The sequence below is a fragment of the Lepisosteus oculatus genome, chromosome 10 (genome assembly GCF_040954835.1).
Source record: "Lepisosteus oculatus isolate fLepOcu1 chromosome 10, fLepOcu1.hap2, whole genome shotgun sequence".
In the NCBI taxonomy this organism is placed as follows: domain Eukaryota; kingdom Metazoa; phylum Chordata; class Actinopteri; order Semionotiformes; family Lepisosteidae; genus Lepisosteus; species Lepisosteus oculatus.
In genome coordinates, this window is record NC_090705.1 from 24,492,496 (window position 1) to 24,519,163 (window position 26,668).

Here is a 26,668-nt window from a genome sequence, read left to right on the forward strand (position 1 = left end):
TTACCCAAGACAGTAGAATTTACAGGTTTTATTTTGCTGTCTCTATTTCTTTCTGTGCTGTCTCAAGCAAGAAAAAAAAAGATAATCCACTAAGGAAAATATTATACAGTAACTTTTTTGCTTCCTTTTGCTTACAGCATTACGTTATTTAAAAAGAACACTGACCAGTCCTTTACCTTTCTTTTTCTTTGTGGCATGGTTTTCTTCAGGACACTAACCTTCCTTTCCTTGCATTCCCTTATGTTTTGCAGACCTTCACAATTCAGGGGCAGTACGCTATTCCTCATCCAGATGTGAGTCCTGCGCATGTAAATCACTGTCTTGTCTTCCCCACCTATTCCGGACAACTGTTGCCTTCTGCTTCAATCAAGCTTTTAGATTCCAAATACTAGCATGGATTAACATTAATAATGGAAAAATATTAATAATACATACAGAACTAACATACAGTAACAGCTTGATCCTTGTACATGATATAGCTGTAACATTCGGACAGGCACAGACACGTAACCCTATCATGCATGCTAAATGAGTAGCAACATTTCACATAATCATATAAAGTCCAAAAAATATTTTATTTCATTAGTATAACATATTTCTTCTAACACACATTTATTATTCTAACACTTTATTTTTAACTGGTTTTGAATGTTTACTGACATGTTCATTAGACTAGACTGCATGTTGTAAAGAATAATAAATATATTAATTATACTTTTATTAACCCTGAAAAGCAGAAAAAGAAAGCAGTGTAATATGGTTGTCTTTACTCTGAAATAATTCCATTTGATTGGTTAGTTCTAATTTCCCATCCTGCCCTGCAGTTGACCAAGCTTCACCAGTTGGCTATGCAGCATACCCCCTTTACTCCCCTTGGGCAGAACAACCCTGCCTTCCCTGGTACGTACCCAAGACTCCCTGGGGAAGTCCTTCTTTCCGCCTCTTCTTTTCCCCATGGTCATTACACTATTTTACTAAATGTGCTCAATGACCATTTCCTTTTCTGTTTGATCTTAACACAGCTGGCTTTTATGTTACTTTATTCTGTGTGTGTGCTTGTGTCTTTAATATAGCATGGTCCCAATTCAGAAAGCTTTAGCTTGTGAAAAAAAATATTTCAGTACAATTTGTTTTCTGTTGCTATTTTTTTCAAAGTCTGTTATTATAAATAAAACTCCATTATTTGAGTATTGTACTTTTTTTTTAAAGATGTCGGTATTCATGAAAACAGAATTTGGAAAAAAAAAGTTTTCCGAGCATTAGCGGTGATTATACATTTTAAAATTATTTGAACATACTGGGATTTATTTGACCTAACTTTGACTTTGTTCAATTCATGAAACACATTGCTGGTGATGGCACAGACTTTTTTGTGTGTTTGGTGAAGTTGTTAATTTTTTCTACCACATCTTCCTTATTCAAAAAGAAGTTTCTAAAGAAAGCATAATCTCTGGATGCAAAATATATTATTCATTTCTCCATACATTTTCTTCAAACAATAGTGAATGTACACATTATTATATTAAAGCTGTCTGAATATGGTGTACTGGAATTGTATATTGAAGTTATATTCTGATAATATTATTTATATATATACTGTATATACTGTAGCACACTCAAGTTCACAGTTAAAAATGGTTGATATAGTTCAGTTACATGCAACTTTAAAATAGGCAATAGTGTTCATTCATTATTTTCTTTTATATTGCTCATACCAATATCTTAGTCTCAAAATAGTTGCATTTTTTATACACTAATTATATAGCTAGTATGCAGGTTCTATACAGTATATTTACAATACTAAACAAACACTGTCAGGAACTACGATGTCTTGTGGTAAGGGTGTTTTGTTAATGGAGCTCTAGTATATCAGAGGAAAAGAAGAAATATTACCCCTTTTTTCTAATTAAACCTTTGTTTGTTATCTAATATTCCCTTCAAACTAAGTGTACCAATTTTTTTTTGTTCTGGAAAGGGAGATGTAAACAATGAACTGTAAAGCAATTATTTTCTTTTAAACTTGATTTTTTCTTTATTATTTTATACAAAAATATTTTTCTCTGAATCTTTTTCTTCTCAAAATTTAAGTATGAAACTCAGAAAAGTCAAATACAGTTTTCACCCTTAAGTCATTTTACAACACACTGAAGTTTACGCTAATACAGTGATTCCCAATCCTGGTCCCGGAAGATTACGCACCTATTTTTCTTCCAGCTGGGTCTAATCATGTAATTGAAGCCATAATTGAACTACTGTACCTAATGATTAAAATTGACTATTTTTGCTTGAATGGAATATTAGATTATTTTCTACTCAAACATTTACAATTTAATCATACTTATCTAATGTGATAGATAAAAGGGAACCCCCAACATGTTTAAGAGCTGAGAACAGAGTCAATTAAGGATTTGGTTATGTAACTGAAAGCTTAGCTGGAACAGAAAACAGGACACATGGTGTCCTACAGGACTATAATTGCTTTATATCTGCTTTATATCCAAATAAAATATTTTAATTGTTTCAGACCATAATATCCAGATTTTACTGGAAGGCTTCAATAATAAGACTCATTGTATTATTCATAAAACACATTTCAATATCATTCCTAAATGTAAATAAAATTTAATTTTAATTTTGAACATGGTCCTGACAATTTCAAGTGCCTTCAGTGTCACTCCAGTTTAAGGGTTACAAAAATGATGACTCATCATTATTTTCAGTTGTTTTTAAAATCTCTTATTAAATTATGATTCACATTGATTCCTCTTGATGATATACTACAGTTTTAGTTTGCTTGTTTGTTTCAGTAGCTGTAGCTGATCCTTTTTTCTGACCTTAAATATCCCTGCTTCTTTCTCCAGACTGTTCTGCAATTCACTAATTAAAGCCAGTATTTAACACAGATGTTTTTAAAATGAATCATTTTTTTATTCAATTGAAATTGGCAAAGCATGTCTTCAAACCACCCTTCCATGAACACAATTAATGTACCTCATTATCTTTATCTTCAACACCTCACTTTTTTAAAGAAATAAAGGGGTCCATGCTTTCATTTTGTTCCACAGCAATTCACTTTCTGCTCACCGCCCTCCCTCCCTTTCCTTCTATTTCTTTACCATTCCTTTTTTCTTCTTTTCCATGCTCCCAGCTCTTACCATCCCCTCCTCCTCCCACCTATGTTAATGCCTCTCAAGTGTGAGAATCAGTATATTTCATAACCTCAGGCTTGGTGAAGGAGCTAGTGCTAACAGCCACTTTTCCATTTCCCTGCTGCAGGACTGGATGCCACCACTCCTACTAGTTCCCATGAGCTAACAATCCCAAATGATGTAAGTCTTCCTCTGTATTTCATACAGTACGGACTGCACATCCAGTCTTGAACTGTATGCAGCAGATTAACTGCAGAACAAGTAATGGCCAGTTATCACATGTTCCTCTGCTTATGTCCCTACTCAGGTTACCAGTTTTCAATTTTTAGTTTTAGCCTAATATCTAAAGGTTATGAATAAAGGTAATGAATTATAATGAGAATAACAAGGGAAAACCATATAATCAAAGAGACCAACCAACCGAAATGTTTTCATAAATTTTACTTTGTTTTCTCAAATAATTCCAAGACTATTTGGCAATATGACAGTATTATAAACGTTAACTGGAGGTAAAACTACTATTAAGATGATACAGTGAGAAAACAGTGACTTAAAAGCAACAGAAAAGATCATGTCCAGTAGCTTCCTCCATGTACTTTAACAAATCCTTGACTTGTTCTCTTTCAAACCAGTTGATAGGTTGCATTATCGGCAGACAAGGCAGTAAGATTAATGAAATCAGGCAGATGTCAGGAGCACAGATCAAGATCGCCAATGCCATTGAAGGCTCTGCGGAAAGGCAGGTCACAATCACAGGATCCCCAGCAAACATCAGCTTAGCACAGTACCTCATTAATGCCAGGTAAGCTTCCTTCTTTTCTCCTCCTAACCTTTGACTTTGGGAATAACAGGATTTCTTCAGTGAATTCAAGGTGGTTCCAAGGTGACTTGGCCTGAAGAGTTCACAAAAATTCCAGGGAAGAGATATAAACTGCAAAAATAAACACTTTCCAAGAATAAGAGGTGGAAGCAGTATAAACCAAGCACCATTCTTCACAGAGGCTAATTTCATTATTCGGTGTCCACTTTGACAGGACGGACCTAACATTCACAACTGTACGTTTTGGTGCAGACTTTACATAAAAAGTTCTATTTTTGTTTTTTTTTCAGTTTCTATAAATGTCTTGGTCCATGAAAACTGATCATTCAAGTCTACCAGATTTCTTTGAGAGATTCTGAGTAAGTTCCAAGGTGTCTGCTTCTTTTAGAGATAAGGAAAATGAGGACTTTTATTATCGCCGATTTGATAGAAGACAATACTCTCCTGTTCCATTTTTGTTTGACTATATTACATCATCAACAACAAATTCACACAAAGTGTGTGTGTGAATGGCTTTGAAAATGATTATTTTCCACCTATAAAACAGGAGTACTGTAACAATGGAGGAAGAAGAATCAAAGTTTTGAGGACAAGACTATATAAAAGACCATATGCATAATAAAATGCAAAATACATTATTTCTTGTTTAAGTAGGTTCCAAAATTCAAACTAAAGTCCAGTTTTTAAGATGGATACATTTTGAACATAAATGTGTATCTCCTTAAGACTATTGCATATTCTGTAAGTAACCACTGAAGAAGCCAGGAGGTCAGCCTACTGTAGGTTCAGTGACTAACAGCATATAATGATATTCAGGATGGCACCATTACAAGAAAACAAAGGGCTATGTTTAGTAAATTACACCTGTCCAGAAATCTATGAAACCCAGAGGCACAGCACCTGCCCCATCATTCAGCTTAGTACTAGTAAATGATCCATTATGCAAATTAGCACTAACAATATATAAACGACAACATTTTTGACACTGCAAAGTAACTGAAGTACTGTTACTATTGACATCTCTGACCACTATATCTATATAACTATTTCTGGATTTCTAATTATCATGACCAAAAGCAGGCAAGAATGTAAAGTAAATAAACCTCTGAATGATCTTCACATGGAATAGGAATAAATACATGCTGTTGGAAATTAATAAGGATGCAGTTTCTGGACATAGTACATTTGTTTTCTTTCCTATTCCAAGGAATCTGATACTTAGGTTTTGTCATTTGCTTTGGGTAAAAACTGTAATGACTTGATTAAACACCTAAAGTACTGTTTATAAAGTACTGTCTATACCGTTTATAGACCAACTGTGAAGTAGCAAAAATTACAGAATGTGTGATTTGAGTGTTTTGTTATTTTTTAAAATTGTTTCTTGTTTTCATTCTTCCAAAGGTGTATTTATTCCCTTCGTGAAACACTCATAGAGGGAATGCAGTATACAGTATATTGAATGTACTGTAAAATATAGCTTGTAGTTTGAATATACTTGTTTTGTGCACTATACTGTATCTCTTTTCAAAATGTTTTAGCATTCTTTGAAATTGGTCCTTAAAACTGTTCTCAAAACAGAAACACAGACCAACAAACCCCATTTGTAAACCTATTTTGTTTACCTTCAGTAGTATTGGGTTGTAGTGTATTATTTTTGTATAAATTCCAACAGGTAAGTTCCAGTCTATTTGGATATGAATTTGAACATTGTATTGTATCTCCACCTAAATGCAGCACAACCAGATAAGGCACAAACTTACACAAGCATTAGACATTTTTATAATTTCATGATAAATGGCTTTTTACATCTTCTATGCCCTGATCATTGTTTTGAATTGAGGAAAAATTTGAAGTACTGTAATGGACTGTATAGTTGGGACTTTAATGGACTTCCATACATTTATTTTAATGAGAGCAAATAAGGTAATACAATCCCTGGTTACAATTATTGAACACAATAGTGTTGGAAATCTAAGATGGAGAAGGTACTTGGATAGAGTGCACTGCAACGGTGACTTAGCACTGTGGAGTTAACATCATTGTTACTTTTTGAGTTCTTTTTTTTAAGTTTGCTTGTCTGTCATCTTGCCATTTTCTGCATTCCTTAAATTTTTGTTTCATCAGTGTAAAAAAAAAGCAAAACCTTTTTTTTACTTCTTAATAAGCAGCTTTGTAGTATTTTATTAATGTTTTCATCATCAAATCATGAAATACCCTTTTGTTATTTCTCTTCTTTAACACATAACATGTTCCCCCTTTGACCCTCATTTTTCCCTTTTTTTCTCTTTTTCTCTTTCTCTCTCCTCCCCGCCTGTGTGACCCTTGTGTTGACCAATCTAATCCCTCCCTCTGTGTTTGATCCCTTTCCCCCTCCCTTCCTCGGTCCTTGGCTGAACCTCCCGACCCAACCTCTTCTGTTCCTCTTCCTCTCTTCGTTTGCAGCTTAGAGATGGCTAAAGTCAGCACCCAGACTGCTTCCGTCACGAACCCTGTTGACCTCAACATGAACCTCTCTCAGTCCGCCACCCCTACCTCCACCCCTACCTCTATGGCTGTCCTGGCAGCCGCAGCAGCTTCTGCCGCGGTTAACGTCAATTCCCCTCCCCCTTTACCAACTTTACCGACCGCCCACTATGCCGTTCCTGTCTCCAGTCTGCTTGGCATGAAAACTGTCCCACTCCTGGCGTTAAATGCCGCGGCCGCTACGGGGGCCACGGGGAGTTTATCAGCTTATACTGCTAAAATCCCAACGACCACCGGGGTTAAGAAATCAGACCGGCAGAAGTTTGCTCCATATTGAGAAAGGATGAAATGATGCAAGTTTTTTTTTCCTCTTCACAAGGTCGTTACCAACATTCTGGAGTAGATTGTAGTATAATAGCATACAGATGAGAAATAGACGAAAATGACAATTTGTGTTCTTTTCTTAAAAAAAAAACTGAACTAAGCAAAACAACAACAAAAAAATCCTGGTAGTTTATACAGTACATGTTGGCACCTCAAACTGTCTTCCGTTCTCCATCGTGACCTAACAAAACAGAAGGAATTATTTCCAACAGCAACAACTAAATATAAAATCATCCCCCTCAGAAATTAAAATCTTTCCATTGTTTTGTGGAGTTTTGTATTTATTTTGACTCAAAAGAGTTTTGTTCTGGCTGTAACAGCTCTTACACAAGATGAGTTGGAAGGGATGCACCATCTGTCATTAAATTAAATTGCATACAAAAACAGATCTAAGTTTTGGTCATGATGCAGGTCTAATATTATATCCTGAAGTTGTGTAATAGCACTGAACTCTGGCTTTGATTCATCATACTGTACTTTTCTCATTTGTTACCCTCTTCGAAGCACATTTACAAATACAGTTTATGCAGTTAAGGGGAAAAACACATGAAACAATCCAGTTCTGTAGTCACTCTGTTCCATGGCAATGCAGGAATCAAAATGGCTGTCTTAGTACAGGTATAAAATGACAATATGATAGAAATATTTAACTTAAATAAATGTGCAAGATGAGGTATGAATAACTTCTATTCATAAATGAGAGCTAGAAAGCCTTTACTATCAATGAACATGTAGCAACACTTAGTGACCTGAATCTATATTAAATCTAATTTATTGTCCCTATTGGTGCATCCTTTATAATCCAGTCTCTGTTCAGATTTATTCGATTTGTAACAAAAAAATACATAAAATACACTATTTTCATTTTTATTTTGTTTAATAATCCAATGCAATTTCAGTATTAAAATACCTTATTAAAGCATATAATTTTAATAATGTTCATTTTAAATTACACTTGTAAACTTGTACATTTGAGGATTATGATGATATTTTCATCCCTGCCATCGTCTTTATCTCAGCATTAAACAGGAAGAGATTTTTCTTACTGCATAGAAATGCTGCAAACTACTAACAACAATGCATCAGAAATTTTGCTTTAAATTTCTGTTTTTATGACTATGACTATTTACACATTTGAAACTTGAAAATCTTGTTAAAATATCTTCCATCATATTCTGTCAGTAATTAGCCAATATTGAATTAAATATGAAAGAATTAAATATGATTTATTTCTGAACCTGAATTGGATGCTAGTACTGTTTCTAGCTGAATAAAAAAAGTATTTTCTGTAAATATAAGTGAAACAAGAATGAAACAAAAAAGGTTAATCTAGGAATAAATCCATGCATGAAAAGCATAGATCCTCATTTTTAATCACTAAGCCTAGAAATGAATTGTATGGACTAGAACAATGAAATTAACTTATAGCAAAAGAGAGATGTCCCTGAAAAACATTTAAGGAAAACTTTTTTTCATACAACTACTCCACTCCAGACTGAAATCACATGCCCAAAAGAAAACAACCTATTTTAAAGGAATCTTAAAAATTCACTAATTTGTAATTTGCAAGTAATTACAATGACTCACTTCTTCATTTCTGTTGTACTGTAACCTGAACAATAATGATGTTTTTTTTGGTTTAAAATTAGAGTTTGGTATTTAATGTTTCGTGATATATGGATCCCTAGTATTACGTTTAGCTAATGTTTTAATTTGTTCTCTATTTCACCTTAATTGCACAGTCTTGGCATTTAATACTGTTGCACATTTGCCTCAATACTTTGTCAGTTTGAATGCTCACTTGGCTCTGACTTGCATGGTTACACCTCTTTGTTTTATTTTGCTAGCATGACTAACCCTCCCTGGCTTCTTGCTCCACTAAATAACATCATTGAAGAATATAGAAAGAAGAAAATTCTAAATGTATTTCTATTGTAGTTAGTCAAACACTAGTTTCATAGTAACTGGAAGAAATGAGTGGAAAGTCCACAATTTACCATATTTGTAGCTGCTATGTGTATTGCAGTTAGAGTGATACCTGCAAAATGTTATGTATGATTCTTCATGGTTAATCTAGATATTTGAAAAATCTTACTTAAATTCTTGTTGTCTTGTTTTAACCAGTTTAACCAGGATTATAGTGCCATACTTATTTTAGTTGTATGGAACAGTGACTAAATCAGGACAGCCTGGGCATTAACAGTTCATCACACGGCCCATTGAAAGGTTCAGTCAAACCAAAATACATCAGATTAGCCCTGAGAGAAAATGCTATTGAAGTAAAAAAGTTAAGGTTGCAGGTTATTGTGCCTGAGGATTAGCAAAACTCTACAGATTACGGGACAAATACATTTATTATTCTTGATGTAAAAAATAATATTTTTCACCATTATTTGTGGCAGTAAAAGGAAATATATTTGATTCTTCATTGACTCCATTTTAACCCAAGAGATTAATATTGTTTTGATTCTGCTGTACTATTAATATCCAGGACTGTGATTTTTAACTATTTCTTAAAAATAAGTTTACTTTAAATACTATAAATTAAATGTATACCTTTTGTAACTTGCTCTGAATATGCATTCTAAAGCATATTCTATAAAATAGGGACTACAAAACTGCACAAACAAAACAAAAGACTCCTGGGAGTCTAGTCTTATTTAATGAGAATAAAGAGCCTTGTTGAAGCCAGAACACTTGAACTACAACTGAAATGCTGACCCGAGAGTGATTATAGCTGTTGACAGTTCAAAACAATGGGGCTTCAAATAAAACTGTAAAGCAACTTTGATATTATGTCAAAGTGTTTGAAGTCTGGTTCCAAGCTGTTGGAAGTAGTTTTGTTTTTTCTTGTATCCCATTCACCTTTTTTTTTGTTCTGCACTGCACCTGATGATATCATGTTTCCCTGACTCCTGTTGAATGCAACATTCTCTACTAGACATCTCCATTTGCATTGCACTCCTTGAACACAAAGCTTTTCAAATGAATGAACGGTACTATAAAAGTGCTTTTTATTTAAAAAGCATTGTGAACTAAAACACAGATTGCAAATGCAATACTTTCTAGACAAAAATATGATGTGTTGCAGTATATTAAATAGGGCTATGTGCCACTTCAGTATTATATATTGTCCATTCTAAACACATTTCACCACTTTGACTACTTTTAGTGAGATTGCACTAAATGTCATTGTTAAAATTGTAGTACTGCCATTCTTACAGTATTTCAAAAAAGTTTTTGTTTGTATATAATGGAAGATAAAGGCAAAATTGAAAATAACATCAAAAGGTTACCTCAAGTATTTAACAACCCTAGAACTTTGCTGTGGAAATGTTCCAGAATATTGTAACTGTTTTAATAAATCTAAAGAATATTATTGCAAACAAACATCTGCAAAATGTAATTTATTGTTATTTAAGTGATATTTTTAATGGTAAGAAGTGTTCTGCTTTTTTGTTTCCTTTCTGATTTGTTCCTAATTTTAGGCTGTCTTCAGAAGTTACTGGCCTGGGAGCTCTGTAATATTTCCGATAATGCACTAGTGCATTAGTCACCTGACAGGACAATTCCAAAGCCCCATGTGACAATGATTCCTATGGACTATATACTACAGAGGAATTCCCAACATTTATATAACAAAATATAAAAACATCAATGACTTTCTTATACTCATGAATAAAGTCCCTACTACTTTTTAACTCTGAACAAATGTGCTTCCTAACTTTTGTGTTGCTTCATTGCTGTACCAGTTTTAACACTGTTTGTGGTTCATACATGGTTAGAATTCTTACTTTTGTTTTTTGTTTTAGTTGATATTCATGCTCAGTCTCGTCTATGTAACGGCATGAGCTTTTAGTGCTTCAAATCATTGTACTCAATTATATTATATGTTACTGAGGTAAATTAAATAATGATAGCTTTTTATAAGTAAAAGATTCCTGATACAATGTTTGTTGTCTCTTTCATTTTTTAGAAGTTCATGTCAAATATTATTTATTACATGATGTATGGACCAATTTGCATACACAAACACAGAATATGCTTGTCAATCTGCATCTGATTCCATCAGAAAATGCCTGCACAACTTTTGTATAAAACATGTATTGTCATCTGTCATGCTATAAACACAATATATTTAATAAGCTTCAGGGATCTTTCAAATACTTGTACAGCTGTGCTGTAAAAAATGATAAGCTTAATAAATCTCAAACCAGTGTTATGTAATCGAATTTGCAGATGTTCAGTCATTTTTTCCTCCTTTATTGTCTTTGGATATTTATGAAATTTGAAAAAAAGGAAAAATATATAAACACACAAAAAATTTATATACTTAAAATTGTCTTGCTTATTTAGCAACACAAAGTGACCAGAGGATGGGTGTCCATCATAAAAAGGCAATTTAAGTTTTTGCAAATAATACTTGTGATACCATTCACATATACGAATGTTCACCTTGTGTTGTTCTGCCATGACCATTAGGAAAGAGCTTTACATCACCAATGCAAGTACAATTGCACAACTCTTATGTAAACATTTTTTTACAGACATCAAGATTGCCTCTTTTAGCTTAAGTTAGTGCAAAGAACAAAACTGTAAAGTTTTAAGCATAATAAGTACAATGTTTGCCATTCTTCAGGTGGGCCTTTAAACAAATCTACAAACTTTTGTTATTCTGAAAAAGAAACAACTACATTAAAATTCAAAAGTGTTACACTAAATTGCATTAGGAGCCACCAAAAAATGATGAGATCATTTAAATGTACATTGCTTCTACTAAACCTGCTTTAAATTTTAATCAAGGGGTTTGATGTGCAAAGCTGTCTTGAGAGAGACCATATTCAGTTTATTGCACATTGATGTACAATTTCCTTATCATCCTTCAAACCATGACGACCTAGCATCTAGAAATGGCTGAGCCACACATGTTAAACTGAAAGCAAAATCAACACATGATTGCATCCCTTAGCTCTCTTCTGGCATTGAAGATTGCTTTAAATTACTTTTTTATGGGTTATTTCCAACCTATCTGATATTCTTCCCAGTTTTCAATTGATTTTAAGTGTGCCCCAATCACCCACAGATATTTGTCTCACTCCACAAATACCAGACACTTTCAGGATCCTTTTCTAAATACATATTCACTGATAACTAGGACCCTGCTAAAATAGTTCCTTAAAATTTCCTATTAATGCCTTATAAAGTCAATGCTGTGGTGTAGGAAATAAACTTATGTTTGAAGTTTTAATATGCATTACAGAGAGCAATGGACATTTTTTAAAGGATTGTTAATCCTTTAACAGGACTTTCTTTGAAATGTTTTACTGTTATTTATTGCTGCATTAAACTTGAAAATGTGCTTTCTCATTTAGAACTGAACAGGTACAGGGGAAATACACACTAAAAAACTCAACACATAATTCTCACTTTCATGATTTATACTTTCTGATTTTTTTTTACTTTTCTTAAATTGTTTCCTTTTAATTGTTACCTTGTTTGTATGATCAGCAGCCACAGATTCCTATATGTTACCTAAGACTAATCTGACCTTTTCTGTTATACCCTGGAGTTTTAAAAAGGAGAACAACACTGGGAAAAAATGGCATCTATTGAACACAGAGTACCTGAGAATCACAACTGAACTGAAATTTCCATTTCTGTATTCTGTGGTTTACCACAGAAACAAGATTACAAACACATCAAGCTGTTCAGGAAGGAGAAATGACAAACTGGGCAAGCAGATGTACAAACACTGAATATCTTGTATTTCAGCCTTTCTATTCACAGGTGATACCCATTAGCAAATGCCAAAATCCATTTAATATGGTTGAGACTAATACCATCAGTCTGCTTGACTGGTAGAGATATATCTATGATACATGACCTGGGACAATTAATGAAACTACTACTATTGCACAATGTGGTGTGGTAAATCTGTCAATTCCAGTTGTAGTCTATACCCTCTATCTAAACAAGCATCTTCCTCACACACAAAAAAAAAAACCAGCTCATTGCTGTGAGGACCAATAGTCCCTCTGTACTAATACAAGGGTTCCAGAACACAAAGCATCATGCTCCTAAATCATAAAGAACAAAGTACAGAAAGAGATGTAAAATCCCTTATTCAGGGTGAAGGTATATAAAGGTCAAAAGTACAACTGGCATGCCACTCTTACGCATCCTTAATTTTTGCTGTCACAATACGTCTGTGAATTTCTCATCACAATAGTCATTAGTAAGACAAGAGTGACATTGGGAAAGAGCAGCAATGTGTCAAGTCCCTAACAGCAAAGTCCCACATCTGCAAAGGTCCTGTTGACATGGCAATGAAAATGTCAAAATGTGACATGTTAAAAAGCCTTACATAACAAATCATTTAAGATGACCTTAGCCTGTCACTTTAAAGACGTATGCAAACTTGCAGTATATACATAAATAAGGATTTAAAAACACAACAAATCAGTGATGGAACCAATACCATTTATTGTGTTTTTTTTAAATGTTTCTCAGCGTGCAAAATTTATTCACACCATATTGTTTGTCATAGCTCAGTAAAAGCGTCATCAACCCTTTAAAAATGAAGAGTATTTCCCAGGTCACTGGTTGTAGTTGGGGGCCACATACCTCAACATTAAAGCAAGAGCTCAAGTGGAGGATTCCAATAATATTTTATCCCATCTTCTTTATTACAATACACTGCAAATTTACAGTTTACCTCTTTAAGGGTAACGTCATAATTTCCTCAGCTGAACCTTATCCAAAACCATTCAACAGAAATAAATATTTCTAAGCAGAACAACAATAAAAATCAATTAGAAGATCATTAAATGAAAAACTGACTACTTTATTAAATTAATTTGGTTTTTGTTATAGACTTATAGCACAAACCTAGCAGAACAGATAAAGACTAGAAGACTTGGTACAAATTTAGTACAATAAGCCCTACTTAAACATGACAAGTAACTGACTTTAAAAATAAATGCAAAAACTAAGATGATATTTTTTACTCAACATTTTACTTTTATTTTGACACCTTACTGCATTTTTGAGAATCAGTGGATATAGGTTGAGCTAGACCCTTGCTTGCTGCATTCTCTGCAGTTGCTTCATATAACAAAACAATCTGCAGTTAAGAAGTTTAAAGTTTGTTATAAAATTGCTCCCTTTGCTCTCCAATCACTTGACAGCAGGTCCAGAAGCTCTTCCTCTTCCTCGTCGGTGTTCATTTCTTCTGTGCTGTGCTTTGGCATGGCCTCCAATCGTTTCTTCACCTTTTCCTTTATAATGTCTTGCCTGTCCCTGAGCACTTCAATGCGACGGTAGCACTCACTAGAGACCCCAAAAAATATATGGCATATTTTACTTCAAATTAAATCTATTTCATACTTCACATTTGTTCTATGACTAAATATCACTATATTTTCAGCAATTGTTTTGTCATTTTCTTATAGCAAATTCCCATTTATTATCACTAAAAACAGCTGGTTTAAGACCAAATTCACTCACATTTGTTCATCAATCTCCCCAATTTGTCGTTCTATGCGTCCTTCCTCATCGTCCTCTGCCACTATTGCTTCTGATGCCTACAAGAAAACGAAGTGTGTGTTTAATTTAGATTAAAAATATAAAGAAAAACATTTAAAAACACATTCATAATTAAATGTAAGCTTGGTTATTTTCTAGTGCATAACAAGTAAAACAACCATTATTTTTTTCTCTGCTGAAATGAAAATGGAAGAACCAACAGATACAGCCATTCAAAATGAGCGAGGTATGCTGCGGTAAATCAATGTGGAAGTTCCGCAAGGAATGCAAATGACAAAAATGTTTTATTTTTAAATAGGCTGAAATACCTTGCAAAACTGCCAGGAGCTGGGAAAGCTTAACGTCTCATGCAGCAATCGGCTTGTTGGCAGTAAACGCCCAGTTTGAATCCTGGTCAATGCTGAGGGACAGTCTTTTGCCAATTACAGAATTTAAGTTGTATACCGTTTAGACTTTCAATAATTTTAAACAATGTATTACAGCATGTTAAACACTAAACTGATTAAAAAGTAGGTATACTGTATTTTATAAAAGCAAGACAACCTTTTTGCAAGTACACAACCTTTCACCTTCTTCATACTGTAAATGTTTTAATTATTTATAAATATTTTATGCATCAAAGTCTTTAACTTGGTAACTTACAGTGGTATTTGTGTAGATTAAACTTTTATAAAATGGATATTTAAAATGATTAAAGTGTATAATCTTTCCACGTGTCATTAGAAAGTCATTAATTAGAAAAGTCATTAGAAAGTACAATAAGCCCCTGGTTTGTTTAACGATGGTTTCTAATATAAAACTAACAGGTAAGAAAGCTATGTGTAATGATAATTAAAAAATTTCAAGTTAAAAGAAATGATTTATATCTATTATTAAGTTTTAAAGACACGCTCAGTGCCATAAACACTACAAGCTGCAGAACTGTCTCCTTACGGCACTGCCTCCTCTCTGACTGAGCTCAGTGGGCAGTGCGCTATTTTCTCAGCCACCTGCTAAGTTGCTTCACACCACGGCAAGACAGGAGAATGTGACTGTACTGTATCTGTATGAAATGCATGTTGTATTTACAAAATTAAAGCGTTTAAAATGTTTAATTAAAAACACGTGGATTTTGTGTTTTAAACTATCTAAATACATTTTTATGGGTTTTAAAGTCATGCAATGTTTATTTTAGGCAGACACATTATTCTTTATTTTTGTATTTCTGAAGAATCAGTTGCCCATCATGCCACATAATATTCTGTTACTTGTTTTTGATAGTCTTCAGAAGGCTTCAACTATTGACATCTGAAACACTGAGTCTCATAAATAGGCGTTTTAATAAGCAAAGGTTATGAAAAATGAAGAAAAAAAGACTGAAAAAGATACAAGAAGCTTGAAATTATTTTTATTATTAAATTAATACTGTGAATAATGACCAGACACAATTATAATTTCAGTGGTATTTTTAATACTGCTTTCTTATCCTTGATTCTAATTATAATATATACGATTTCGTTTTAAGGCTTGAAATCGTATTTTTAACGCGTCTGTGAAACTCCCACTGAATAAACTATTTTGAATTGATCTGAATTAAACCAGTTGAACTGGTTTTTACTCCAACTGTTGACAGTATCCACGTTTGCTAATTCATGCTTTTATTTCATTATTAATATCACTTAACATTAAATATGTTATAATATATAAAAACAAAATAAATGTTAATATAGTGTATATCATATTTACGATTTTATTTTTTGTTAGAAGAAAAACTTGGGCCCTAAGCTGGTATTGAACTCGGATCGCCTAGACAAACTCGCTGTACCAATGGTCTGCTCAGAAACACAGCTGAGACAAACAGCTTAAAAATGTTTTGAAAGTAATCATGTGTGAATGAGTCAAATTAAAAATAAAACATATTTACAAAGAAAGTGGACTACAGTAATACTACCAGCTATATAAATAAATATATTCTATGTAGATCCTTAAATTAATATCGTTATTAATTTCTTTAGATAAGCAATTCCATATTATATTCCCTATTTAGTGGATTCTAATAAGTACCCATTTTTTTACTGTGATAACCAGCACAAGTATTCCTAGGAAAAAGAAAGATATAGCTTTTTAAAGTATATAAACTTAATATACTCTGAATGAGCACGTCAAAACTTTTCCAAAATTACCACAGTAAGCGACTGAGTGAAAGACTTTGATGCATAAAATGTTTATGAAGAAAGTGGAATACTGTATAATATTTTTTATTTTAACTACCACTACCAGCTATATATAGTTTGTATAAAATATTTATGTACATTAAATTAATATAGTTTATAACGTTCAGAGACGTCATGCTCCTCTTATTTGTATGCTCAGCTACCAAATTTCCCTTTAGTTGTAAAATCCCACATTAATATTCCATATTAAGCCGATTTAAACAGGCATGGTAAAGAGATCAAATGAAGCAATCATTTCACTCACAACCAATGCACCACAAGTACCACCTGTCGGTCATTTTGGCCAGCTAATCACGTACTGCAGTATTCCACACCATTCTGCAGATAATTTACTGCGGTACTGGGTTTTACCGCACATTTTGAGTAGCAAGCAGTACGGCAAAGCAATCCAGAATGTCCTATAACCTAAAATAATGTGTTTTTTTAATTACAAAAAAATGCATTACCTCCTCATTGTTGAAACCTTATGCTGTAAGTTAGTTTTTTCTTAGTTCACATAAACATTGTCATGTTGTTACCTCAATTTCATGTTACCTTTAACAAAAGTTGTTTTCCAAAGGTCGGCAGGAACAGAAGTGACCTGCCGATGTTATGCCTCATGGCAAAAACCAAAGTAACCAATAACTTGAGTTCTTAGTTGACCTCGGTATCAGCTCACTAATTTTTAAAATACAAAACAACTTGCATGGATGGCTCTGCAAATAATAAGTCAAGATTAATGTTTAGGTTTTCCATGACTATCTGTATGAGACGGCATGATGATGGAATTACCAAGACTTACATTGTTAACCTGTCGCATCTCTTTTTGAAACTCCTCCCACTCCTTGTCCATTTGGTCCTTAGGTGCATCAACTTTGCGGACCTCAAAAAAGAGATAAAAAATAATTGCAAACTCACTGCAGGTATAGTTACAGATGTGATAAATGTCATTGGATTACTGAAGGGTTTCATGCTTATTACTCCACAGTTTTTCTGTACTGTTGTATATATCATCATTAAATGAAACGGATAACTACTGCAGTATCCTGTGATATGTCTTTTGACCATACACACCAGCATATACACAAAAATCCTGCTAAATATTTAACATAATAAATATACAAAAACATGGGAACATGTGCTTTAGCACAGGGCTGAAAACATCTGGGAGCATCCAGAGTATGAAAAGATAACTTATGAGATCTGGGGCGAATTGTACCTTCAAATGTTCAAGGCTAAATGAGGAAATTAATACATTAACATGTTACATATACACAGATACACAGGGTGTATGAAAGTATTCAGACTTCTGCACAATTTTTAAACATTTTGATTCTTTAAAGATGTTATATATATACAACCTGCTCCTTACATTCGAAGCAAAAAAACAAAAATAAGTAATGATTGCAAAAATATTCAAACATTTTGCTGTGGCAAACCTAAATTTTTATTAAAGCACAGTATCTTACCAAGCCACACAGTTAGTTGAGTGGCATGCCTGTGTGCAAAAATAGTGGTTAACATGATTTCAGAATACAGTAAAAGCTTTATGATCCTACATCTATGGGAAATGAGCCATGCCGGATAGTCAAGACTTATGCCAAATGCCAACACATTCAATAATTCTAACCTTCAGAACAACTCTATGTAAGCTGAAATTTACTCAAGTTGAAACACACTCTTTTATCACATATTACTAATGTTGGCTTGGTTTTCACAGTACTAGAGTGCTTTTCAGCCATAGCTAAAGGCTGCTTCACTCCAGACAGAGAGCGGAAATTATTCCAGAAAACACACATATAAGAGAAGATACTCAGATTATGCAATGTGGAACAGAAAGAGGCAGCAATTAGAATGACAAATGGGTCAAATGGTGTAAATATTTTTAGATAAATCTAGGCATCGATATGGCTGTCTGTGATATGGCAGATGTTCATAGTAACATAGTTCTGAAAGATGACAATGCTAGAGTTTTCAAGCCACAAAGAAACAGAAATGTTCTTAGGACAGTAAAGGATTATTTTATTTTGACTATTTGAAAAACTGCCGGCTAGTAGGACATTTGCGTTAGTAAACAGACAAATAAAGCTTTTCCAATAAATTCAGCTATACACGTAAGGTCCCTCTGTCAGGATGTGAATTTATGTTAAAAAATTAGGGATAATGTTGTGTAAAGGAACCATCCAGAGAACAATATTAAAATAGTTAAAAGACTATTAATATCTCTTTCAGCATCATGAAGTAAATCAATAAGAAATGGAAGACACCCAGACAATGCTGTGATTTGGCTCTCCCTCCACACTAAGCAGATGGGCAAGTAGGAATCTGGATAGGGATGCCAGAGTTCAGTGGCTAAGATAACAGAAAATGTCAATTTGTCACAAATAACCTGGTCTCTCCAAAAGGCAATTTATACTGAATTATATTTTATAAATCACAATAATCTCGAAAAACATGCTGCTTTCACAAAAAGGCAAGTAACAAAGTAAAACAAAACTTACCTTAGCATCTCTGACAGGGTCATCAAAAAATCCCTCAGGTAAAGCCTCTGCTGTGTTATCCTTTCTATAGAAAAATCAGTTAAGACTTCATTGTAGGAAACCCATTCACATCTTCAATATTTCAACAATTTTAGACGTCATGAGCTTCTTAATGCATTTCTCAATGCATTTATTTATTTATCCAATCAATTAATTTAGATATTTGCCTTATCAATACAAAAATTTATTTTTTAAAACATATACAGTGCTTACAGAGAGTCTACACACCCTTTACAAAGTAACATACTGTATCTGGTGGCCGACCAGCCTGAAATCAAGACTTAAAGGTAAAATAAACTGATTTTATTTTTATTTACAAATTGTAACACACCTACAAGTGAAAAACAAATGCACTAACATTCTGAACAGTAATTACAAATGAAAATCTAGAAAAATCAGTTGGATCATTGTATGCAACTCTTAAAAACAGCCATTGTAAATTAGATGTGGCGTAACCAATTGCCTTAAAAATCACACAACAAGCTAATTAGCCTCCACCTGTGTTCAACTGTAGCTATTCTGATCATTTGAGAATAAAATAATCTTTTCCTGTATGTCTGCTCTGATGCATAGTGCATCTCAAACAAACAGTTGTGGAGATGGACAGAAAAAGTTTTCAAAGTCCATAAATATCCTTTCAAGCACAGTCCAGACAATAAAGTGGAAGGTGTATGGCACCCCCAAGGCCCTGCCTAGATCAAACCATCCATCCAAACTGGACGACCAGTCAGTAACCAAAGAAACTACCAAGAGGCAAACGGCAACTCTGAAAGAGTTACAGGCTTTTATGTCCACGAATGGTCAAAACCTGCATCTGAAAACAACACCCAAGCACTCCATAGATTTGGTCTGTATGGCAGGAGGGAAAGAAGGAAGCAATTATTGGAATAAAAGGCAGCAACGAAGCATTATAGTGGTACTGTGAACAAAACTTAACATTTGGCGCAAAACCCAGCACAACACATCACCCTAGGAACAACATCCCTAGTTGTGGTAGCATCACTGGGATGTTTCTCATTGGCAGGGACTGGGACACTTATCAAGATAGAAGGGAAAATGAATGGAACAAAATACAGAAACATTCTTGAGGTAAACCTGCTGCCTTCTGCAAGAAAGCTGAAACTCGGAAAGGAAGTTACCTTTCAGCATGACCATGATCCAAAGCACACAGCCAAAGCAAAACTGGAGTTACTAAATAACAAAAAGGTAAATGTCCTTTAGTGGCCTAGTCAGAGTCCTGACCTCAATGCAACTGAACATTTGTGGAATGACTTGAAGGTTGAAGTCCATCAGCAGTCCCCTCACAATCCAACTTAGCTTTCACAGTTCCAAAAGGAGCAATGGGCAAACAATGCCAAGTCTGGATGCAATGTTGGAACAGACATATCCAAACAGAACAATCGCTTTAATTCAAGCAAAAGGTGCTTCCACCAAGTACTAACTCAATGGTGTGCACCCTTATCCAATCTATTTTTCTAGGCTAACATTTGTAATTACTTTTCAGTATGTCTGAGTATTTGTTTTTTACTTGGCGATTGTGTTACAAAGTGTAAATAAAGGTAAATGATTAAATTTGTCTAGATTTCAGGCAGTTAGACTTAAAAATGAGTTACTTTATAAAGAACTATACACTTTCTAAAGGCAAAGTATTTCAAATATTTAAAACGCAGACAGCATCTCATGGCTTGTATATGCAAAAACTTGGAATACTTTCCATTATTATTTCAAAAAGGTGCTCGTGTTATTAGTAGTTCATTCCGAAACCTTACCTTTCAATAGGCTTCTCCGGTTCATCTGCCTTTTGAATAGATCCAGAATGTGAAACAATCGGAGCTGGTGGAATACTGCAATCAAAGAAATCTGATGCACAAAAAATACATATAATCAAGTTATCCATTGTAACATGCCATCACACACTGATAATTTTGGCAGTGAAAAGACTTTATTTAATGTAAGATTGACTTAACATTGCATTGCCTAATGTTCTAATATTTCATCCCTTGGTTGAAACCAGGTATGGTCATAATAGTCTCAGTAAAAATATCAGGCCTGCAGGAAATACCTGGAAATTAAGCATCAGAACTGAAAACACAGTAAGTATTGTACATTTATTGAAAAAATTCAAGCAATGCACATTACAGGATCCAAATCACTCAATTTTTTTCTCTAAGAAATGTTTCAAAGGTATTCTTGAATCAATAACAGAAGAGGTATCAAATAGGCACAAAACTCTCAATGGCATGCTAAGATAATTATTTATAATTATTTATAATTAATGTCTAAGAACAAATCATACAATAATAAAATAAGGTGATAAATACAGCAAAGGTTAAAATTTCTACAAGCATTGGCTGCTATTCCTGAGGTACAAAATTTACTTCGGGTCTCTATATATTAGTTAGTGCAGTCCCTGATTAAATTTACTTTTTACTTTCAAATAACATTTAAACTATTTTTCCCCAAATTAAAACAAAAATCCTGTTTATTCAAGATTCATTCACTTATGTCCTTTTGTAATTATGAGCTGAGAAATTTGCTGAAAATGCCCTCAAGTACCATGTGCATTTCCATCTTTCTCTGGATATGCTGCAAATTCAAAGTGTACAAAATTATGTTATGATATTAATGCAAAATGCTTTGCAACTTGTGAAGTAATTGATATTGGCTAAGATAAGCAAACCAAAAATGTTCCCAACATGTTGCACAACAGAAATAAACAATCTGACAGGCCATTTGCAAAAACATCTGTATCACTGACCACAGCTGCACCTGACCACAACATGGTGTAGACCAGGGGTGGGCAACCTTTTTTGTCCCAAGGGCAACATAAAATGTTGAGACTGTATAGCGGGCCACTTCAGGCTGCTGTTACAGATAGCCTATGCCTTATATAAGTTTAGAATCCAATGTAGGCTTTTTAGTTCAAGGTTAACGATAACCTGAGAGAAAAAATATTTTAAATATAAAAAAATAAAACTATAACATTCAATTCACAAGCCAAGTCTTCACTGATTACCTCAACCTGACAGGTAACTATTCGGCGTGATAAACTTATTTTCTCAAATTTTTTCTTGCTCTCTGGACAAATAATATCTAGGGTCTATCATACACTTCTTCAAAAGCTCCCCTTCAGAGAGCGGTTTGCTTTGTTTAGCAATTTTATATGCACACTCTGCACTATCAACTTTCTGCATCTTCAATCCACTCATTTTGGCGCAGGTTCCCTCACAGTACGATGGACCCACTCTAACCAGTGACTCAAATTGGTAAAGCAGGGGTTCCCAAACTTTTTGAGTCCATGCCTCCCTTGACCTGTCAAATTTTCCTCACACTTCCCCTGTGTCAAAAATATGTTCTATAGCAGTGCGATATTTTACAAAACATTATAAATTTGAAAAGGAAATGATGGGTCAAAATAAAAACAAAGTTGATCCAATTTTTATTATTTTAATCATCTTCAAAACCAATAGGCTTGATCAAAATAGTAAAAGTACCTGAAAACACATTTTATTGAAATTATTTGAATGTGGAAACAATTTGAAAAAAATTTAAAAGTCAACATCTTTGTAAAATTAAAATAAAATGACTAAATTAAAATGTAAAAATCTAACATCAATGTTTTTTAAAAAAGGGGGATAAAATACAATGTCTTTTTGTTTGTGCCTCTTAATGGGTAGGTGGCCTTGTTTAATAAATTATGTTATCATAATTCACCAAAAAGACTGAGTAGTATTTTTGAAATGACAACGTGCATCTCCTTCTCAACATCAACTCTTGATCTGAACTTGGATTTGGTAACCAACCCAAACCAGCTTCACAAAAACAGGATATTGCAAAGGGAAGCAGAATTAACAGAGCTCTGTTGGTTATTTCTTGGTACTCCAATAGTATGAGGTTTTTTGCATTGTGCTACTCGGTACGGTACTTTGTATGATGAAAAAATAACTTTGCTTGGGACTGTAGTTTGGTTAGAAAAAGCAGCTTTCTGTTCATTCATTAAACTTGTGCGAAAAATACTCACGGGGCTTGCTTATCAAACTACTGTGAACAGTTTCCAAACAACGTTTCAATTTATTGGGGAGCATGCTCTCAGCAGCCAACACTTTAAGGCAGACAACACACTGAGGACATTCTTCAGTGTCTACAATTGTGCATGTGAAACTGAAATTCAAGAAACTGTCGTCTTACTTTCTGTATGCCTTTCCGTTTCTCTTTAGAACTAGGCTCCATGTCCTTCACGTGTTTTACTCATATTTAAAAACCTCTCAATTGCAATTGCATAACAAAAAACACAAAATGACCACTCATAGAAACATGAAACATCGAAACCGCAGTCAACTGGTACGCTGCTTACAGATTGACGACTCTTGTGGCCAGTGGCATGTGGCACAATCTAGCTACATAGCGTGAGACTCGTACATTCACGAACAGCAGGTTTTGCTTGTAATAAAAGTTTTGACTGGTGATACCTGAGTCGCCCCTGACCGACAATGGCACATTCCCTAGGTGGCGCGATGCATAGTTTGGAATCACTGTGGTAAAACGTTTGTGCGCCATCTAACGGCACAAATAATAAAATTTAAGAAAAAACGGCACCAAACAGTGTAATATGGCGAATATATTTAGAATACAGAATAAAGTTGGTCTTAGTTTGCCAACAGGTGATGTAGACTAAGGGTATCAAATTACCCATTGGATGGAGATGTTGGTTCTTTTTATAAAAAAAAGCACTGTTATTCTATCACCCTCACAGACAAAAACATTACCAACCTAAAAAATAAGGCTATAATACCCTACCACAAGAAAATAGTAAAGTGGCCAATACTTGCACATTTAGATGTGTACATGCACACGACATGGTGACCAAACATTTTCATGTAATCCCTTTTGCTTAATAATATGTACCAAGTTAACAAACATATAGCAAATATCCAAAGGGTTCCTGAGACACTGAACATGTGTTTGAAAGTTTAACATTGTGTGTTTAACAGTTAGACACTTAAGTATTTATGCAAAATCCAACACAGCTGCCACATTGTGTGACCTAGCCATTTTATCTTGAGTAGAATCAATTGCAGAACGAGAAGATTATGTACAAAGCTTCACAGCTGTTATGATTTACTATTGTGACAAGCACTCAATTGGTCAGCAACAGGGTGACAAGTACACACCCTGAATCTCCATGGAGGCTGCTTTGTGAAGCATGAAGGCAGTAGCTGCAATGGTTACAGTAATTATGGTGACTCAATATTTGTCCTTTTTGATGGCAGAAGAAAAATGATCATCTTAATTATTAATCAACTGGCCAGTTAATCATTAAAAGCAGTATACAGCACAAGGAGTATGAGGTCCTTTTCTCACACTTGTACAAACCCACTACTTTGTAGTGTAATAAATTTGCATTTGCCATGGTGAAAGACCTGAGACTAGCTAAAAAGTACACCTCTCACTGACAAAACTCCAACCTGCAAAGCACCCAGCAAATCACAGGGGTTGCTTTTGTGAAAAGATGAGCATGCTATGACTGACGCCACAATAAGATATTAGCTGTACATTAGCAGAAGCAGTTTTAAAACACTGTACCCTGATCTTGTCATATCTTAGAAACTGGGAGCAGGGATTGCTCAGCACTGGAATTGGAAAAAAATGTGTTACTGTAAACGGTGTTTGTAAACCGACAAGCAGTACAGTTTCCTCTAGACCAAAATCTGCAATACAATTCCCCTATACGGGATCCACCCATTATACAAATGCAAGCAAATTCTATTAAAAAGGTGCACTGCTCTACTGTAAATAGACAACTGTATTGTCCCAGTTATTTTTTTTCTGAAAGCAAAGCACAAGATCATCATATATGAACCATGCTTGTCTCTACCTGCTGGAAGTCCAGTAGCAGCTGGAGGTGGTAAATCTTTTTTCATTACTACAGAATTCCCAGCATTTTGACTGGAATCCTCTTGATCTGCTTCATCATCTTCCTCATCATAGTTCCCAACCAGCAAGCCAAGCCCTGATTTCTGAATGGGGCTTATAGTCTTCTTGCCACCTTTACTGTCAAAGAAGTCTGCAGGAAGCCTAGAAACAGGAGCAAAATAAGTGTGAAAAACCCTAAAAGGTTAAATTGTCAATTTATAGCAAGTACGTATGCAATTAAAAAATGAAACAGTTTATTGTATTTATTTTTCCCTTAACTTTGTTTTACACAGCTTACCCAGCCGACTGTGAACTCTCTTTACCATCGGAGGCTGCTGTAAAAACAAATAAAAGAGAACAAAATGTGTTTTCTTGTTTCAGAAAACCTGTTTAAATGTATTCATAATTACAATGAGTCAATTAAACAATAAGGAACATTCTGCATGAATTCAAAAGATTTGGAATTTAATTGCTCAAATAGGAAAATCAAATTATTCATACTACAGTATAGGAAACTAGAACAGTATAAGTATAGGCAGCAATTTATTCAGAATACCTCTGACTTTTTTCACTTCCAGCTTTTCAGTGTCTGGAGCTTTCCTCTTGAGCACTGAAGCACTGGAGTCTGCCAGCTTTGCTCCTTTCAATTCTTCAACTTTCTGGAATAATTAAGAAAACTCACAATGTAATTTACTCTCAATGCGACTCACATATAATAATATATAAAGTCCAAGACCCAATAACCAATAAAATTTAACTTCACAAATTGTGATATAGAACACACAAACATACAGCTCTTTTAATATGATCAAAATGTTTTAATTAAATGTATTAATAATAATTATCATCTACCACATCTGCATGACAACTTACTTCTTTATGCTGTTTTCCTAGAATGTGTGTTTGCCATAGTATTTCGGATTTTATTGGTGTATTACAGAGTACACAACTTAGATGACCCAAGCTGTTGTATGTGGAATCGGGCAATTAAGGAAGACAACTGGATGACAATCTATCACAGTTTCTGCATCGCTGACTGAGAACAGTTAAAAGCACATGGAAATGAATAATGATTTTTTAAAATAAAAAAATCATACTATCGGAGAACACCAATGTTAATTTACGAGTAGCATAAAGACCTAACTTAATGGAGAAGAATCCTGAACAAATTTATTATTTAAATATCTTTATATTTTCGCTTAAATATTCCCGATTACCTAAAACGAAATAATTTCTCAAAGAAGCTATGGTTTGCATTACGTAAATTCGGTGCTCGTTTGTGAACTCGTTGAATCCGTGGTCATGTTATTCAACTTCAGAAGTCTGAATAAAACAAAGCCTGATGCATGTACTTAATAGAGCTAATAACCACGGAACGGTCAAGCACCTACTGATGGAGAAGATCCTGTTAATGAATACACTTAAACCACACACCGTACTCTTTTAAATAAACAAAAGACAAGTAAGGATATTTAGCAAAGGGGGATTCAATCCGCTTCTTCCTGTCGGCAGTTTCCCTTTGTTTTTCCCTCATTAACCGCCGCAGCTCCTCCTGATTAACCACTTTCTTTCCCTTGCCCGTTCTGGAGGCAGCCATTCTGTCGTCGCTCGGGTGTAAACAAGACTTAGTGCTACCGGTGTGGTTCAAGTAAGCGCTTCCGG

The 26,668-nt window shown here is 34.3% G+C and overlaps 2 protein-coding genes across 14 annotated transcripts in view; one reads left to right on the forward strand and one right to left on the reverse strand.

Moving 5' to 3' along the window:
* Positions 1-10,766, forward strand: part of LOC102683535 (poly(rC)-binding protein 3) — a 371,030-nt gene extending 360,264 nt beyond the window's left edge. For 7 of the 13 annotated variants that reach the window (XM_069195016.1, XM_015357260.2, XM_015357262.2 and 4 more), the window contains 5 exons: positions 252-293; positions 825-900; positions 3,277-3,329; positions 3,782-3,951; positions 6,412-10,766. In XM_069195016.1, the coding sequence (XP_069051117.1) occupies positions 252-293; positions 825-900; positions 3,277-3,329; positions 3,782-3,951; positions 6,412-6,769 (699 nt within the window). In that variant the 3' untranslated portion in view covers positions 6,770-10,766. Of the gene's footprint in view, positions 1-251; positions 294-824; positions 901-3,276; positions 3,330-3,781; positions 3,952-4,259; positions 4,329-6,411 lie in introns of those variants that run through there. The other 6 variants (XM_015357266.2, XM_015357267.2, XM_015357265.2 and 3 more) reach the window with 6 other exon arrangements.
* Positions 10,767-13,279: 2,513 nt separating this feature from the next.
* znf830 (zinc finger protein 830) lies at positions 13,280-26,639 on the reverse strand. The gene is made up of 10 exons (XM_069195021.1): positions 26,476-26,639; positions 25,880-25,976; positions 25,563-25,665; positions 25,305-25,341; positions 24,969-25,168; positions 20,863-20,953; positions 19,055-19,118; positions 17,356-17,436; positions 14,323-14,399; positions 13,280-14,145 (listed from the first exon to the last, which is right to left on the reverse strand). The coding sequence occupies exons 1-10, from the start codon at positions 26,601-26,603 to the stop codon at positions 13,965-13,967; spliced, it is 1,059 nt and encodes a 352-aa protein (XP_069051122.1). The 5' UTR covers positions 26,604-26,639; the 3' UTR covers positions 13,280-13,964.
* Positions 26,640-26,668: the final 29 nt, after the last annotated feature.